This window comes from Notolabrus celidotus, chromosome 15 (genome assembly GCF_009762535.1).
Source record: "Notolabrus celidotus isolate fNotCel1 chromosome 15, fNotCel1.pri, whole genome shotgun sequence".
NCBI lineage: Eukaryota > Metazoa > Chordata > Actinopteri > Labriformes > Labridae > Notolabrus > Notolabrus celidotus.
The window spans coordinates 16,912,281-16,924,879 of NC_048286.1; the positions used below are offsets into that span (position 1 = coordinate 16,912,281).

Below are 12,599 nucleotides of genomic sequence, written 5' to 3' on the forward strand. Positions count from 1 at the left end.
AGCAGGGGAACTTGAGCTGAACAGAGCACGATCCCCTTCATCACATAATGGCCATAATGATTTCTTAATTGCCGGCTGAGAACATTGTGCAGAGATGAGACGAGTTGCGCACATGCGGGACTACTGGGCTTAATTTGCTTTACTCAGTATCAGGAAATATGAAAATACTTCTTTCACAATTAGAATTTAATGTTTGGAAATTTTTATTAGAACCCATGAGTACAATACCGGAAAGTTCAAATGATCAGGAAAATTCTAATCAACATTGTTTTCACACATTTCTAATAAATTTAGAAAGAGGAAATATCAGAAGTGTTGCTCTTTTGGGTGATGAGATGAATCATGGCAGGTCTTGATCAGAAGGCGACTACTTTAGTTCTCGTCTTGATAGAACGTCTGGCATGTCTGAAGAAGTCCTGCAACAAACCACAGCATGACTCTCACACACACAAGGGTAAGCACAAGTATTGTTTTCGTCTGTTGGATAGATGTGATTATTTGTTTTCAGGCATCTGTTTACAATGTCAGCCCTTTGTTTTTGAATTCCTTTATTACTTTATTCCCCAAGGTCATCCCAAACAATGAAATAATTTAAAATAACACCACCGCCTTACTGTACTTGTATATGATTAATGCATTAGAAAAACATCAGAGGATGAACCCAAAATGTATTCTTTAACATTTAACATGATGTTTCTTTTAAAAGGTCTATATTAGTCCTGAAGACTTTAAGAATTTTGAACTCACCTTTCTGACTTTGATAATGTTCTATAAAATCGGATCATACAGTCATAAAATTCTATAAAACAATCTATCTAATGTAGCTGAAATCCAAATGACCTCTATGAGATAAAAGCAGACACGTATCTGAAGTGTGAAATAGTTCAAATCATTGCACTGCTTTTAAAAGGTACATTGGTTCTGTCAGCGCTGCATCATAACCTCATAATGGTGATATAAAAGCATCACTGCATTCCTACCGAACATTATCTCTGTAACTACAAGAAGTTCAACTGATCTTTATGCCTAATGAGGATCATCCAGTTGTGACACACAGTTATATGGACCAAAATATGTGTCTCTAAATGTCCTTGAAGTTCAGGTGAAATTATTTCTGGATATAACATACGAATATATGATGCATACAGATACACTCCTATATTACTCTCACATTAAACCTTCCAGAGAGGCATGAAAACCTCTTGTCCACACACCGTTTATGTTGAACTGAAGTAGATCATGCTCACTCTTTATGATTTCTGGTATGCAGCTTTGTGTTCATTCTCTGGATTTCTGGCTTGGAGGCATAAGTCTAATTTTCTCGAATGTAATTACTCTTCAAATGCAATATTTTGAATCTATTTCTTATCTTGCCATGAAATCTAAAACTTTCAAGATTGTATTATCTTTACATATCCACAAAACACTGGTATTAGATATATGTTTAAACATCTTCTGTTTTCTTACCAACCTCTTAAACTCAAGTTAGACTTGAAGAATTAGAAGCACTGCCACATTAGAGAACAAATTGCAGTCTTTCTTGTGATAATTAAAGAGTGACCTAATTGGTATGAATGAACATCACACCACTTCTTGCTTTTCAATAGAAATCTCAAATTCTTCAACTGCGCAGGTCACAGGATGTAATATCAGTCTTGTACCCCTCGTCTGCGTTGGTCTCGGCCATTGCTCCGCCCTCCACAAAGGTTCCCATTCGACTCTTAGAGCGTTCCAGGTTGAGTTGACTCTGAGTCCCTGCCAAGAGCATATAGGAGCAGATAAACTAACTTCAACATTCACATTATGTTTCACCAATCAGGGTAAATCTGAGAGCTGAATCCTCACATAAGGATTGGCACACATATTTTTGCGTTGTCTAATATGTATTCACCTGTATTTACAGGATTATCTGCCCTCAACGCTTTAACTGGATTAGATGATAAGCTGTTACAGACATGTTTGGGCAGCTGCAGCATCAGAATAAGCATCTTTTTACATCACTTTGTCAAATTCTAGTTAGATCCTCTCAGCACATGGCTCTTTTCTCTTGTATAATTTCCTTGATCACATAATGTTTTCCATCCAGGCCAAAGAAAAGAGGTTACAGAAGAGGAAAGATGTCACTTTTTCACATTCAACAGCTGCATGTGAGAAAGCTAATGCTGAGCAGTACCAACACCTCTCTTAAAGGTGTTAACTATTATCTCTCCAGTGTGCATGGATGTTAGATCTGTTAGTGAAAAACGTCAGACATGAACTTGATGGCTCACTGTGTAACGGAAAACTGAACACAATGTGTTTGAATGTCATTTAATACCAGAGTATGGCTATCTGCCAGTTGAGACGTCACTCACCTTCTCTTCTCAGTGTCTCCACAGGTGGATCATGAGCCGGATTGGCAGGTGTGGGGTGCACTCTGAAGTTTCCTGGGATATTAAGACATTTTTAGTGCCAAAAAATGTCCCCATTTCTGTCCCTCAATCCATTATGTGGACTTATAACAAATAGACTCTAAAGTTTGTTAGATTTAAAGTATTAAACAGGAGCTCAAGTCAATATGGCAATTATTTCCATTTCTGGACAATGTCTGAACAATGGAAATATTTCCCTTGTTCCCAAACACTAATAATATTTCATAATGTTGAATTTTCCAAGAGTAGGTGAGTTATATACAAGGCCTTTAAATACCTTTAGTTTGTGAAAAATGGCACGTAAAATTAAAAATGGCTGACATCCTGTGGGACACCAAATTTGGGTTTGACCTTATCTTAAATTCTGAGGGAGAGTACTGACTTTGGAAATGTCAAGAGGGTGCTGTTGAGCTATGTCACCACTAGGGCTGTGTGTCTAGTCGACTCAATAATTCAACTTTTTCACACTCACCAGAATTATGTAGTCACATGCTGTGTCTAATGTGTAACACAGCCTCTCACCACTAGCCATGGCAGTAGCTCTGTTTAATTGCTACTCCTATAAAGCTATAATGCTCCACTACCCGGAGGTAAACAAGCACAGATGATGGATGGCATCTGGTTGTGCAGCGTGGTTTGGCAGTGTTTTGTGCTAGAAACTTGAGATTAAGCTGTGAGAAATGTGTAACCAGCACAGGTATGAAGGAGAAAGTTAACCCGAAAGAGGACCAAAGGCTGATGGTGCTAGCTCTGCTAATGTTAGCCACACTGTGGAAACCAATATGACATGTTTTCTAACAGACACTATGATCCTGTGTTTAGCTGTGTTAGATTCAGTGTACTCAATGTTGACAGTTTTCTGAGTGTTCCCTAAACTTATGACTACACTGAATTAGACTTTCTGTTTAAACGACCAGGAAATAAGTTGCATCCGGAGTCACAACGCTTGAGCAGGGGTTATGCTGTGCAAATTATTGTGAGTTTTCTAGCATTTACAGCCTGTTGAAAATGTGATCACAAAACCCCAAAGTTTAAATCTTTCCAAAAACTATGGACTTTAGACCCTGACATCACACGCTTACCAAAATTTGGAAGAATATGGTTGATGTTGAGCCAGGCTTTTATGAAGGGGTAGATTGATATGAGCAGGCCTGAAAAGCAAGAAGAAGAATTAATTCAATGAATGGACATAAAACACTGCTTTTCCTTAAGTATGGTCATAGTAAGAGACAGAAAACTTGCAATGTTGATGTGAATATGTGTCACAAGTTAGGGTTCAAAAATGTTGTACTGTAATGAAATCTAAATTTGCTCAAAAGAACATTAAAGTGGAGAGAAGAATTGTGTACTGCAGCCTCCTAAACAGGACAGTATAAAGAAGAATAGTTTTTCTTTATGAGATAAAACAGCTTGAATGTAATCACTTGCACATTGAAATATATTGAACACTGATTATTTAATTCTCCCAAGTGTTTACAAAATAAAGTTTTAAATTAAAAACATTGCCTGCAAGCCCCAACAGAAGCTAGAACCTTCTGTATTCTTGTAGACATCACCATAATCAGTGGGGTTGTTTGATGAAATAGTCTTCAGATTATTTTTAGTGTACCATAGACACAGTGTGAGGCATAAAGTAATATCTGAGCCACAGGGCCCCTGTGCCTCTCAGTGGCACCTTGCTCCAATTGAACACAGTTATTGATTTCCCTCACAAGCTCGGAGTGCTGGCATTAAACTGCAGCTGGTCCTGAGGGTGGCTGTGATACATGTTTATGTACAAAATGTCATGAAAACTGCAGAAGGAGTGAAAAGAATCTGCAGAGAACACTTGGCATATGCTCATTAGTAAGCCTGTGTGTTGGAGAAGGCATAAAAGGCACATAAACTAAACTCAGCATTGTATGCTCCTTAGTTCTGCCACAGTCAATGTCTCTGTCAGGTGGCTGTGCACAGTTTTGATTTGCCTATTTCTCAATGACACGAATGAATAATGTAGAGCTGATATAATTATCAGTGAGAGTACATTTCACATTAACAATGCATGCTGATGTTGTCGTCCGCGGATCAGAAGCACTGCCCTACGCTATTTCTCTCCAGGAAAGCAGTTCAGACAGTTCCAGTTACGCTGTCAGATCAAATAGTCACATGGTGTGCTTCTCAAGAACAGTGAATGGAAAATGTCAAAAGCCGTTGATCTTTTATCTGAATTGATCATTTCACCTGACTAAGATGGTACTTTGTGGAGATTATCAAACTTTTTGTTGACACAAGAAACATTTCCTCAGTTTTTGGATGCAGACACCCCTGCTATATGCAAGAAAATAATGATTGCTTCACCATTAAATATTATCACTAAATGTTCTTTTTTCTGCTCATAAACAGGTTAATTTGCTGAACACTCATTGACTCAGCTGTTGCCACAACCAAAAGTCACACATTTGAAGCTATATATGAACAATTATATATTAATTTTCTCCCAGTAACTCACCTAAAGTAGTTGACTTTTAGAACTTAAGATATTGATTCAGTCATTTCAGAAAAAAAATGATTAAAGAAGACAAAAAGAGAGCTTGAACTTGACTGATTTAGGAGGGTAATGAAGTTCAGTTTCCACACAAATCCCTGAAAATCCAATGTTAAGGCAGACATACATCCTGTCTGAAATAAATCTTAATTTATCAGAAGAGTTGTCTATAAACATGGTGTCAACAAGTGATGTAGATATTCTTTAATATCCTAAAGATGGATAGGGGTCTCCTGAACCCTAAACAGAACATTAAGGTTAATCCAATAATACATATGTTTAAAGGCTCACCTACTGACTCTAAATAAATACTAAATTGGGTTTCACACAGACACACACTCACCGAGCCCCCCTGCTCCCAAGAAGATCCCTCCAACAGCATCAGCATCGCATTCCCTTGACACCCCAATGATGATGCAGCCTGCCACAATGCTGAGCAGTGCTGAGCCCACCCGCAGCCCGTGGTACTCCCCGACACTGACGGGGTTCATTCAGCAGGTGGTAGACCCCCACCTGCCCCTTCACACCAAGAACTCACTGCTGCCCCTAACAACTTTTACTCTCATCTGCACAAGCCCAGGCCCTCCCTTTTCTTTCACTCTCCCTGACACAGAAACATTTTCTCTGGCACAGCCTCCATCCCTAGATGTCTCATACATGTTTAAAGACAGCACTCTAGTTTCCATCGGTGCTGAAAAATTAGAAAGCTTGGGGCGCCGACTCTTATGACAGCGATACTCATGCATCAAATCTGATTACAGACTTCTTCCTACAAGTACTGAAATAAAGAATTAGGTAAATAATGAATGCCTAAAGAATAACTTTGATAAAAGGACACTGAACACAACGAATAGCTGTGAGGTTTCTTGGACATAAGAAGGATTTAAAAGTCAGACACAGCCATACGAGCACAGGGGCAGCTGTACTGGCACAAAGAACGGAGGGAGGTCAGAGAGAGACAGAGTTCGAGTATGTGCTACTTGTGTGATGTGTCTGCAAGCTTGAAGGGAATGTGTAATGAAAGGTTCAGAGAGTCCTCGACGGAGGGGGCTCGAGGCCATCCATAAAGGCCTGCAGTTGCCATAGGAATAGCATATCCATGGCAACGGAGGAAAAAAGAGGGTAAGCAGGATAAACAAGGCAAATAGGATAACAAATGAACTTGGTGTGCAGAGGAAAAACTGACACATTTCCTGTTCAGTGGGTAAATTCTGCCGATCTGACTCTAGAACCATATTTCTGCATTACTAATTAATAAATGCTGCTGATATGGCCATTGTGTGTCTGGGCGTGTTTCAACTACGCATGTCTCCAGTGTTTCCTGTACGATGAATGCATTAAATGGTTGCTGTCCTTCATCAACCACACCTTAAACTATCAGTGTGGGAGGCTGAGTCATTCATTACGCATAAAGCAATAACCACAAATATTAGTTTATGTAACTGATCTCTCCAGCATCTCAAGGGTCTTTATGCTGTGACTTCAAAAAGACCCAGGGAGTTATTTGATTTTGCTTAGAGAAGAAAACTTGGGATAAAGAAAAAAAAAAAATCTGATAGTCGGCACACAAGCTCAATGCTTTTAAGGAAAAATTAATAAAACACATCTAGAGACATTGCTGCATTGTTTGATGTTAGGGTACCATGTGCTGCAGAGGTATGAGATACAATGGTATAAGATACTAACTTATTTTTAAAGTAAGTATGACTAAGATACTCAATGTATTTATTTATTTTGCTTTCCTTTACTTATCTATTGTAAAATTAATGTTTTTGTAAAGTGTCTTAGAGAAACTTCCAAAGCGCTTTTATAAATTAAATGTATTATTATTATCATTATTAAATAAAAATAATAGTAAAGTAATAAAGGAACATTTTATCATTTTTTAAACAAATACAAAAATCACAAATAAATACATGCAGGGCCAGATAGATAGATAGATAGATAGATAGATAGATAGATAGATAGATAGATAGATAGATAGATAGATAGATAGAAAGAAAGAAAGAAAGAAAGAAAGAAAGAAAGAAAGAAAGAAAGAACAATTGCTGCTGCTCAGTGCAAATATCTATGATCAAGTAATAAATCAAGATAACTTGTAGCTCAGTGTACATTTGTATTTTCACCCAAATGTCTTCAGCCTCTGAATATAGCAACTGTATTTGGGAATTCTTATGGTCAGACAGTAACTAGAGGGAGAAAAAAAAAAGTCTGCGTTGGCCGGGAATCGAACCCGGGTCAACTGCTTGGAAGGCAGCTATGCTAACCACTATACCACCAACGCTTGACGAGATGCACACACATCCATTCCAATTTCGAATGTGTTATCAGATAAGCCGGATTCATTTAGTCTTTTGTTTTCTACTTTAACAACAACAGTAATGACATTTATTTCACTTTACTGGAGCATGCATCCCATCGTTTCATGAAATGGCTTCATCGGGAGCTCCACTGAGAGCTGTTTGGTAGAAACGAAACAGCTCTCAACAAAAAGCGTGTGATGTGCTTGCCTCAAAAACTTTGCGCTTTCCAAAAACGTAAATTTAAAATAAAAAAAGTTTTTTAGCAGTCTATGGTTTTTAGCAAGTCATAAAAATGTCAGTTGCATTTTTTGTCGACGAACTATATGGGGGACAAAACATGACATAATTAGAAATAGATAATCAAATAAATGAATACATGCAGAAATAAATGTTTAAATAAGTAAAAGAATAATAGAGTAAATTAAGAAATAAATACACAACTTAATGAATAAATTTGAAATGAATAAAACAAATACAATAATATGATTTTTTTCTTCTCAAAACTACATAATGCCACTTCAAGTCCAAATGTTACCCTCTGAATAGCTTTAAAAGTGTCTGAACTACATGCATTGGGCCTGTGGCTAGGTGTCTACAGGTAGCACTCTCTCTCTCTCTCTCTCTCTCTCTCTCTCTCTCTCTCTCTCTCTCTCTCTCTCTCTCTCTCTCTGCTCGTCTGACTGACGAGAGGGGAAGGGACAGGACAAGAACAGCCCACCTTTTTTCTGTGCTCTCCATTCGAATGAATGTGTTAAACTCCTGTCACTTACACTCTATTCGGATGCCTTGTGCATTCAAGTGTCCAGACATCATTTTATATCCATAGTTGGGATGATGCTGCAGAATTTGGGTCACAGTTTCATTCAGGGCCCCATCGTCCAACGCTAGCAACTGTTTGCACAAACCCTCCATTTCAATTAAATAAATACATATCCTATAAATATATGGTAATAACAACATACAATGTAAGCATTTAATTACATATTTATTCATTTAATTATCTATACATTTATTTCTTCATTTATTTATTCATTCATTTATTTATTTATAATTATGTCTTCTTTTTTTCCACCACACATATCGACTCATTGATGGAATGTTTTTTTGTATGGTCACATTGCAAGGCTAGCTAAAATACGTGTTTCGATAAAGTAACTTTCATGTGCAGTCAAACAAGTTGAATTTGTTGAAATCAACATTACAGTAAAATAAATACTGATTGTGATGTTAAGGTGCTGTGTCCCTGATAAATGTTGACACTAAGACATTTATAAATGGATGACCTTACGGGTGTGGTCGCTCTTCTAGTGTATTGATTGGTTCTTTCGTTAATAAAAAGTTGTGTCCTGACTTGTATCCATCAGGAAACTTTGATAATTTTTGGAAAAGGGAGTCAGTGGCCCGTACGGGGATCGAACCCGCGACCTTGGCGTTATTAGCACCACGCTCTAACCAACTGAGCTAACCGGCCGGTGTCTACGGCTGAATATTAAATCAGTATCTAGTTACTGAACGAACCATGGTAGAGGTAGTGTCCAATTGATTTACAAATAATGCGTGCTGTATCAAATCATAGTTTCATATTGTATCCATACCTTGACAGGCTTCACGTTACAATAATTAAAAACACCTACTATCATGTTGTATAATATCTTCACGTCGACAATAATATCGATAGACCTCGTGGCGCAACGGTAGCGCGTCTGACTCCAGATCAGAAGGTTGCGTGTTCAAATCACGTCGGGGTCAATCTTTTAGCTCTTTACATGTGCATACATTAATAGATACACACACGTCTATTAATATATATTTAAAACAACCTTTTAATTGAGTTTTGCTTTTAACAGAGGATGGAATCAAAATTAATGTAGAAAAATACAAGTTCATAAATACAAAAAGAAACAACCCCTGTCCCACCCCAACCAACCCTGTTCAGGTCCGGTCCTTAGATCCTTTTAAAAAGAGTGCCTGATTCAGTGCAATAAATAAGACATTTTGGGGAAAATTAATAAATAAGTACTTTGATAAGAATGAATTATAACAAAATAAAATACATTTATGGAAGTCAGTTGAGGTAATACAGATTGTCAAAAAACAGTAAAAAAAAACAAAATGAAGAAAAAAACACAAAAAACAGATGCAGAAAGTGAAAATACGGTATTCTACTTAATTGATCGCAATCCCATAAGAGGGCCGTCCAGCAATGTAAATTAGGCTTGACTTGTCAGCTGTCAGTATTTGTGTTCCTAACTGGAGAGTGCAGAGGAGTTACAGATTCTGTCTGCAAGATTCATAGAACATCACCCCAAATCTTTTTTAACTTTTCTTGATTGCCCCTGAGGTTCTACGTTATCTTCTCATCTCATCGGTATACATGACACACACATATATATAGACACACACACATGCAATTTGTTAACCCCTACTCTAAGGAAATATGGGAAAGGCACATCTTTCTCACTTATGAGCCACGTCAGTGAGAACAATAATCCCATCCCTTTACTCTTTCTAACAAAACTAGTGTGGACATTTGTTTAAACTTATAGGGAAGTTTACATATCCTCTTTTCAGAATATGAATTGTACTGCAAGTGCAGAGGAAAATGGGCTTTCTATTTTTCCTAAAACACAAATAAAATGGGTCATAGGCAGCATGCCGTCTGACATACATTGTTTTCTCTGGGTGATGTGTCGTTCAAACTTAACTATGCAGTCATTGTAAATATCCTGAAAATGTGAGATTAGACCAGAAGCATGATCTCATCTAATTCATAATAGGAGGGCTCGTCCGGGATTTGAACCCGGGACCTCTCGCACCCTAAGCGAGAATCATACCCCTAGACCAACGAGCCGACAGGTCTCCTGAAAAACCTTTGAGTTCAGGAAACTGACAACGAATTCATTAACATGTGAAGACAAATCCCGGGGCTGCACCTGAAACTGCAGCCTGCAGCTCTGCAGAGACATCATACTGGGGGCTACTGTTAATCTAAATGTTTTCAGGCCCTATTGTAACCCTAAGGATTTGTCTGTCTTTCTTTCTTTCTTTCTTTCTTTCTTTCTTTCTTTCTTTCTTTCTTTCTTTCTTTCTTTCTTTCTTTCTTTCTTTCTACCAACTAAAGTAAATTGCCTTTTTGCGGCCTTCAACATGCCCGAAAACTCACCAAACTTGAAACACTCATCAGGGCTGGAGACATGTTGATGTTCGTTCGGTCCCGTGCGAAAAGTCCCAAAAATGGCTCAATAGCGCCCCCTTCTTTCCAACTGGGCACCCCCTCAACACAGTTCAACAGGCATGACATTATTTTCACATATCCATCAGGCCAAGACCTACAAAAAAGATATCTAATGTGGCTGTTTTCGAAACCGCCTACCATTCTAGCAGTACGTACTGATTCAGTACGTAGTAAGAAGTATGTGAACAAGAGCAATGGTCAAATCCCAACAGGAAGTCGGCCATCTTTTATTTTTTCTTCAAATTTTTCACCTGATTCACAATAGTGCGTATTTTAGTGATCTTGCCCAAGGTATTTGTAAAGTAAAGTAAATAAAGTAAAAAACCATGCACATTTTGTAATAAACACATTGACAATTCAAAGTTATTAAAAAAAGTCGAAAAAAAATTAAAAAAAATGTGGGCGTGGCAGACATTCAGGCGATGCATCAAAGGTACATGTCTCGCCATAAACAGGAAATGGATTTTTGGGGGGCTTTAAAATGCACTAAATCTCACCAAATTGGCCACACACATTGGCCACGCATCCTATTTAACTTTTGGGGCTCTTGTCCAAAAATATATTCCGTAGCACTCCCTAAAGGGTCCAAAAAGTGGGTAAAATAACCCTCCCCATAGAGGTTTTTTTTGGGCTAGGTCAAGCGGCAAACTCCGGTCTCAAACGATGAAGCCAATGCGGAAGTGCTATAAACTGCAATACATCGAGAATCCGCTTGAGGCTGGCTGCAGAAACACCGGAAACTACATAGATATGAATGGGAAAAAGACGATCTTTGCAGCATTAATAAACATGTTTACAGCCTGGTTCAAAAAACGGCTTGGCCCTATGAAGCTAATCTCTCTAATGGCACACACTGTACGGGGAGTGAATTCAGAAGATATTAGGATTACGAGTTTTGCCCAAATAAGGACATGACTGACGTGACTCCCGGTCGGGAACACACAGCCATTGGCTAAGAGGCTCACACTACGTCACACTCTGCCTGGTTGAGTTCCGCATTACCAATATGGCTGCCGCCGTCAATTTGCTTCAAAACAGCTCTCAGGAACAGATGGGTGACGTCACGGATACTACGTCCATATTTTATACAGTCTATGGGCTAGGTGCAAGATTTCGGGCATGCTTATTCAGGGTATCAGTACACAAAAAAAGCCTCTTGCACACATATCCAAAAACTAACATGAAGTGCCCCACCTAGCTTTGAATGTGAAAAATAGCGCCCAAATAAGGGTGCATACTTTTACAAACTAGTCCTCTGGTTCCTTGAAAATGCAGACTGTCCAAATGCAGTTTTCCTAAGTTTAGCTGAACAGTCTCCTCTTGCTGATGCCCTGGTCTCCCTAAGATTGTTCCTACAGAGTAAAACACATTGTTTAAGTGGTGGTGGGGCCTGATCATGAATTAGTTTGTACATTAGACAAAGGTCATTAAGTTATATTTGGATGGAGAGAAACCAAACGGAGTGGTACTGGTACTCCGTTTGGTACTGGATCACTTCCATATAAATTTGTTTCAGGAATGGTAAAAGTGTCCTGTTGTTTGTAAAATTGTCTCCCCGCTTGTAAAAGTGTTTATTTTTTATTTATTTATTTTTTGTAAATTTGTTTTCTGAAATGTAAATTTGTTTTGGCCATGGTTAAGTGTTTGCTAATGTAATTTTATTTTATAAAATGTAAAAATGTTTTCCAATATGTGAATTTGTCTCCAACTTTGTAAAAATGTTTCATCTTTTGTCAATTTGTTTTGTCCTTCAGGGCCACCGTAGTTATTAGAGTCCGTATGGTCAAGTCCTCTGCGAATGTGCAGTAAAAGTAAAACCTGCTTGAATTAAACGCCATCACACGTGACATTACCCTTATACCTCAACACAAGAACACTACAGGCTCACATTACCTGGTTAATACAGTATACTCTACTCGCTGTTAGTGCATACAGGAGTCAGCATATCTTTGTACGCTATTCATACGGGTTTTATCAGTTGTCACATGACCCACACTCAGCCATCTTGTGGAAAACGGAGAGAGTCTCCTCTTGCTGATGCCCTGGTCTCCCTAAGATTGTTCCTACAGAGTAAAACACATTGTTTAAGTGGTGGTGGGGCCTGATCATGAATTAGTTTGTACATT

The 12,599-nt window shown here is 38.3% G+C and overlaps 1 protein-coding gene and 4 non-coding genes across 5 annotated transcripts; 1 reads left to right on the forward strand and 4 right to left on the reverse strand.

The window, feature by feature from the left end:
• Positions 1–185: 185 nt before the first annotated feature.
• On the reverse strand, positions 186–5,441 carry kncn (kinocilin). Its single transcript, XM_034702433.1, has 5 exons — positions 5,279–5,441; positions 3,494–3,562; positions 2,355–2,426; positions 1,662–1,755; positions 186–416 (listed from the first exon to the last, which is right to left on the reverse strand). The coding sequence occupies exons 1-5, from the start codon at positions 5,424–5,426 to the stop codon at positions 368–370; spliced, it is 432 nt and encodes a 143-aa protein (XP_034558324.1). The 5' UTR covers positions 5,427–5,441; the 3' UTR covers positions 186–367.
• A 1,706-nt stretch (positions 5,442–7,147) lies between these two features.
• On the reverse strand, positions 7,148–7,219 carry trnag-ucc. The gene has a single exon. It is a non-coding gene; the product is annotated as a tRNA-Gly (tRNA).
• A 1,416-nt stretch (positions 7,220–8,635) lies between these two features.
• trnai-aau lies at positions 8,636–8,709 on the reverse strand. Its single transcript has one exon. It is a non-coding gene; the product is annotated as a tRNA-Ile (tRNA).
• Positions 8,710–8,915: 206 nt separating this feature from the next.
• trnaw-cca lies at positions 8,916–8,987 on the forward strand. The gene has a single exon. It is a non-coding gene; the product is annotated as a tRNA-Trp (tRNA).
• A 1,030-nt stretch (positions 8,988–10,017) lies between these two features.
• Positions 10,018–10,089, reverse strand: trnap-agg. The gene has a single exon. It is a non-coding gene; the product is annotated as a tRNA-Pro (tRNA).
• Between the last annotated feature and the right edge of the window lie 2,510 nt (positions 10,090–12,599).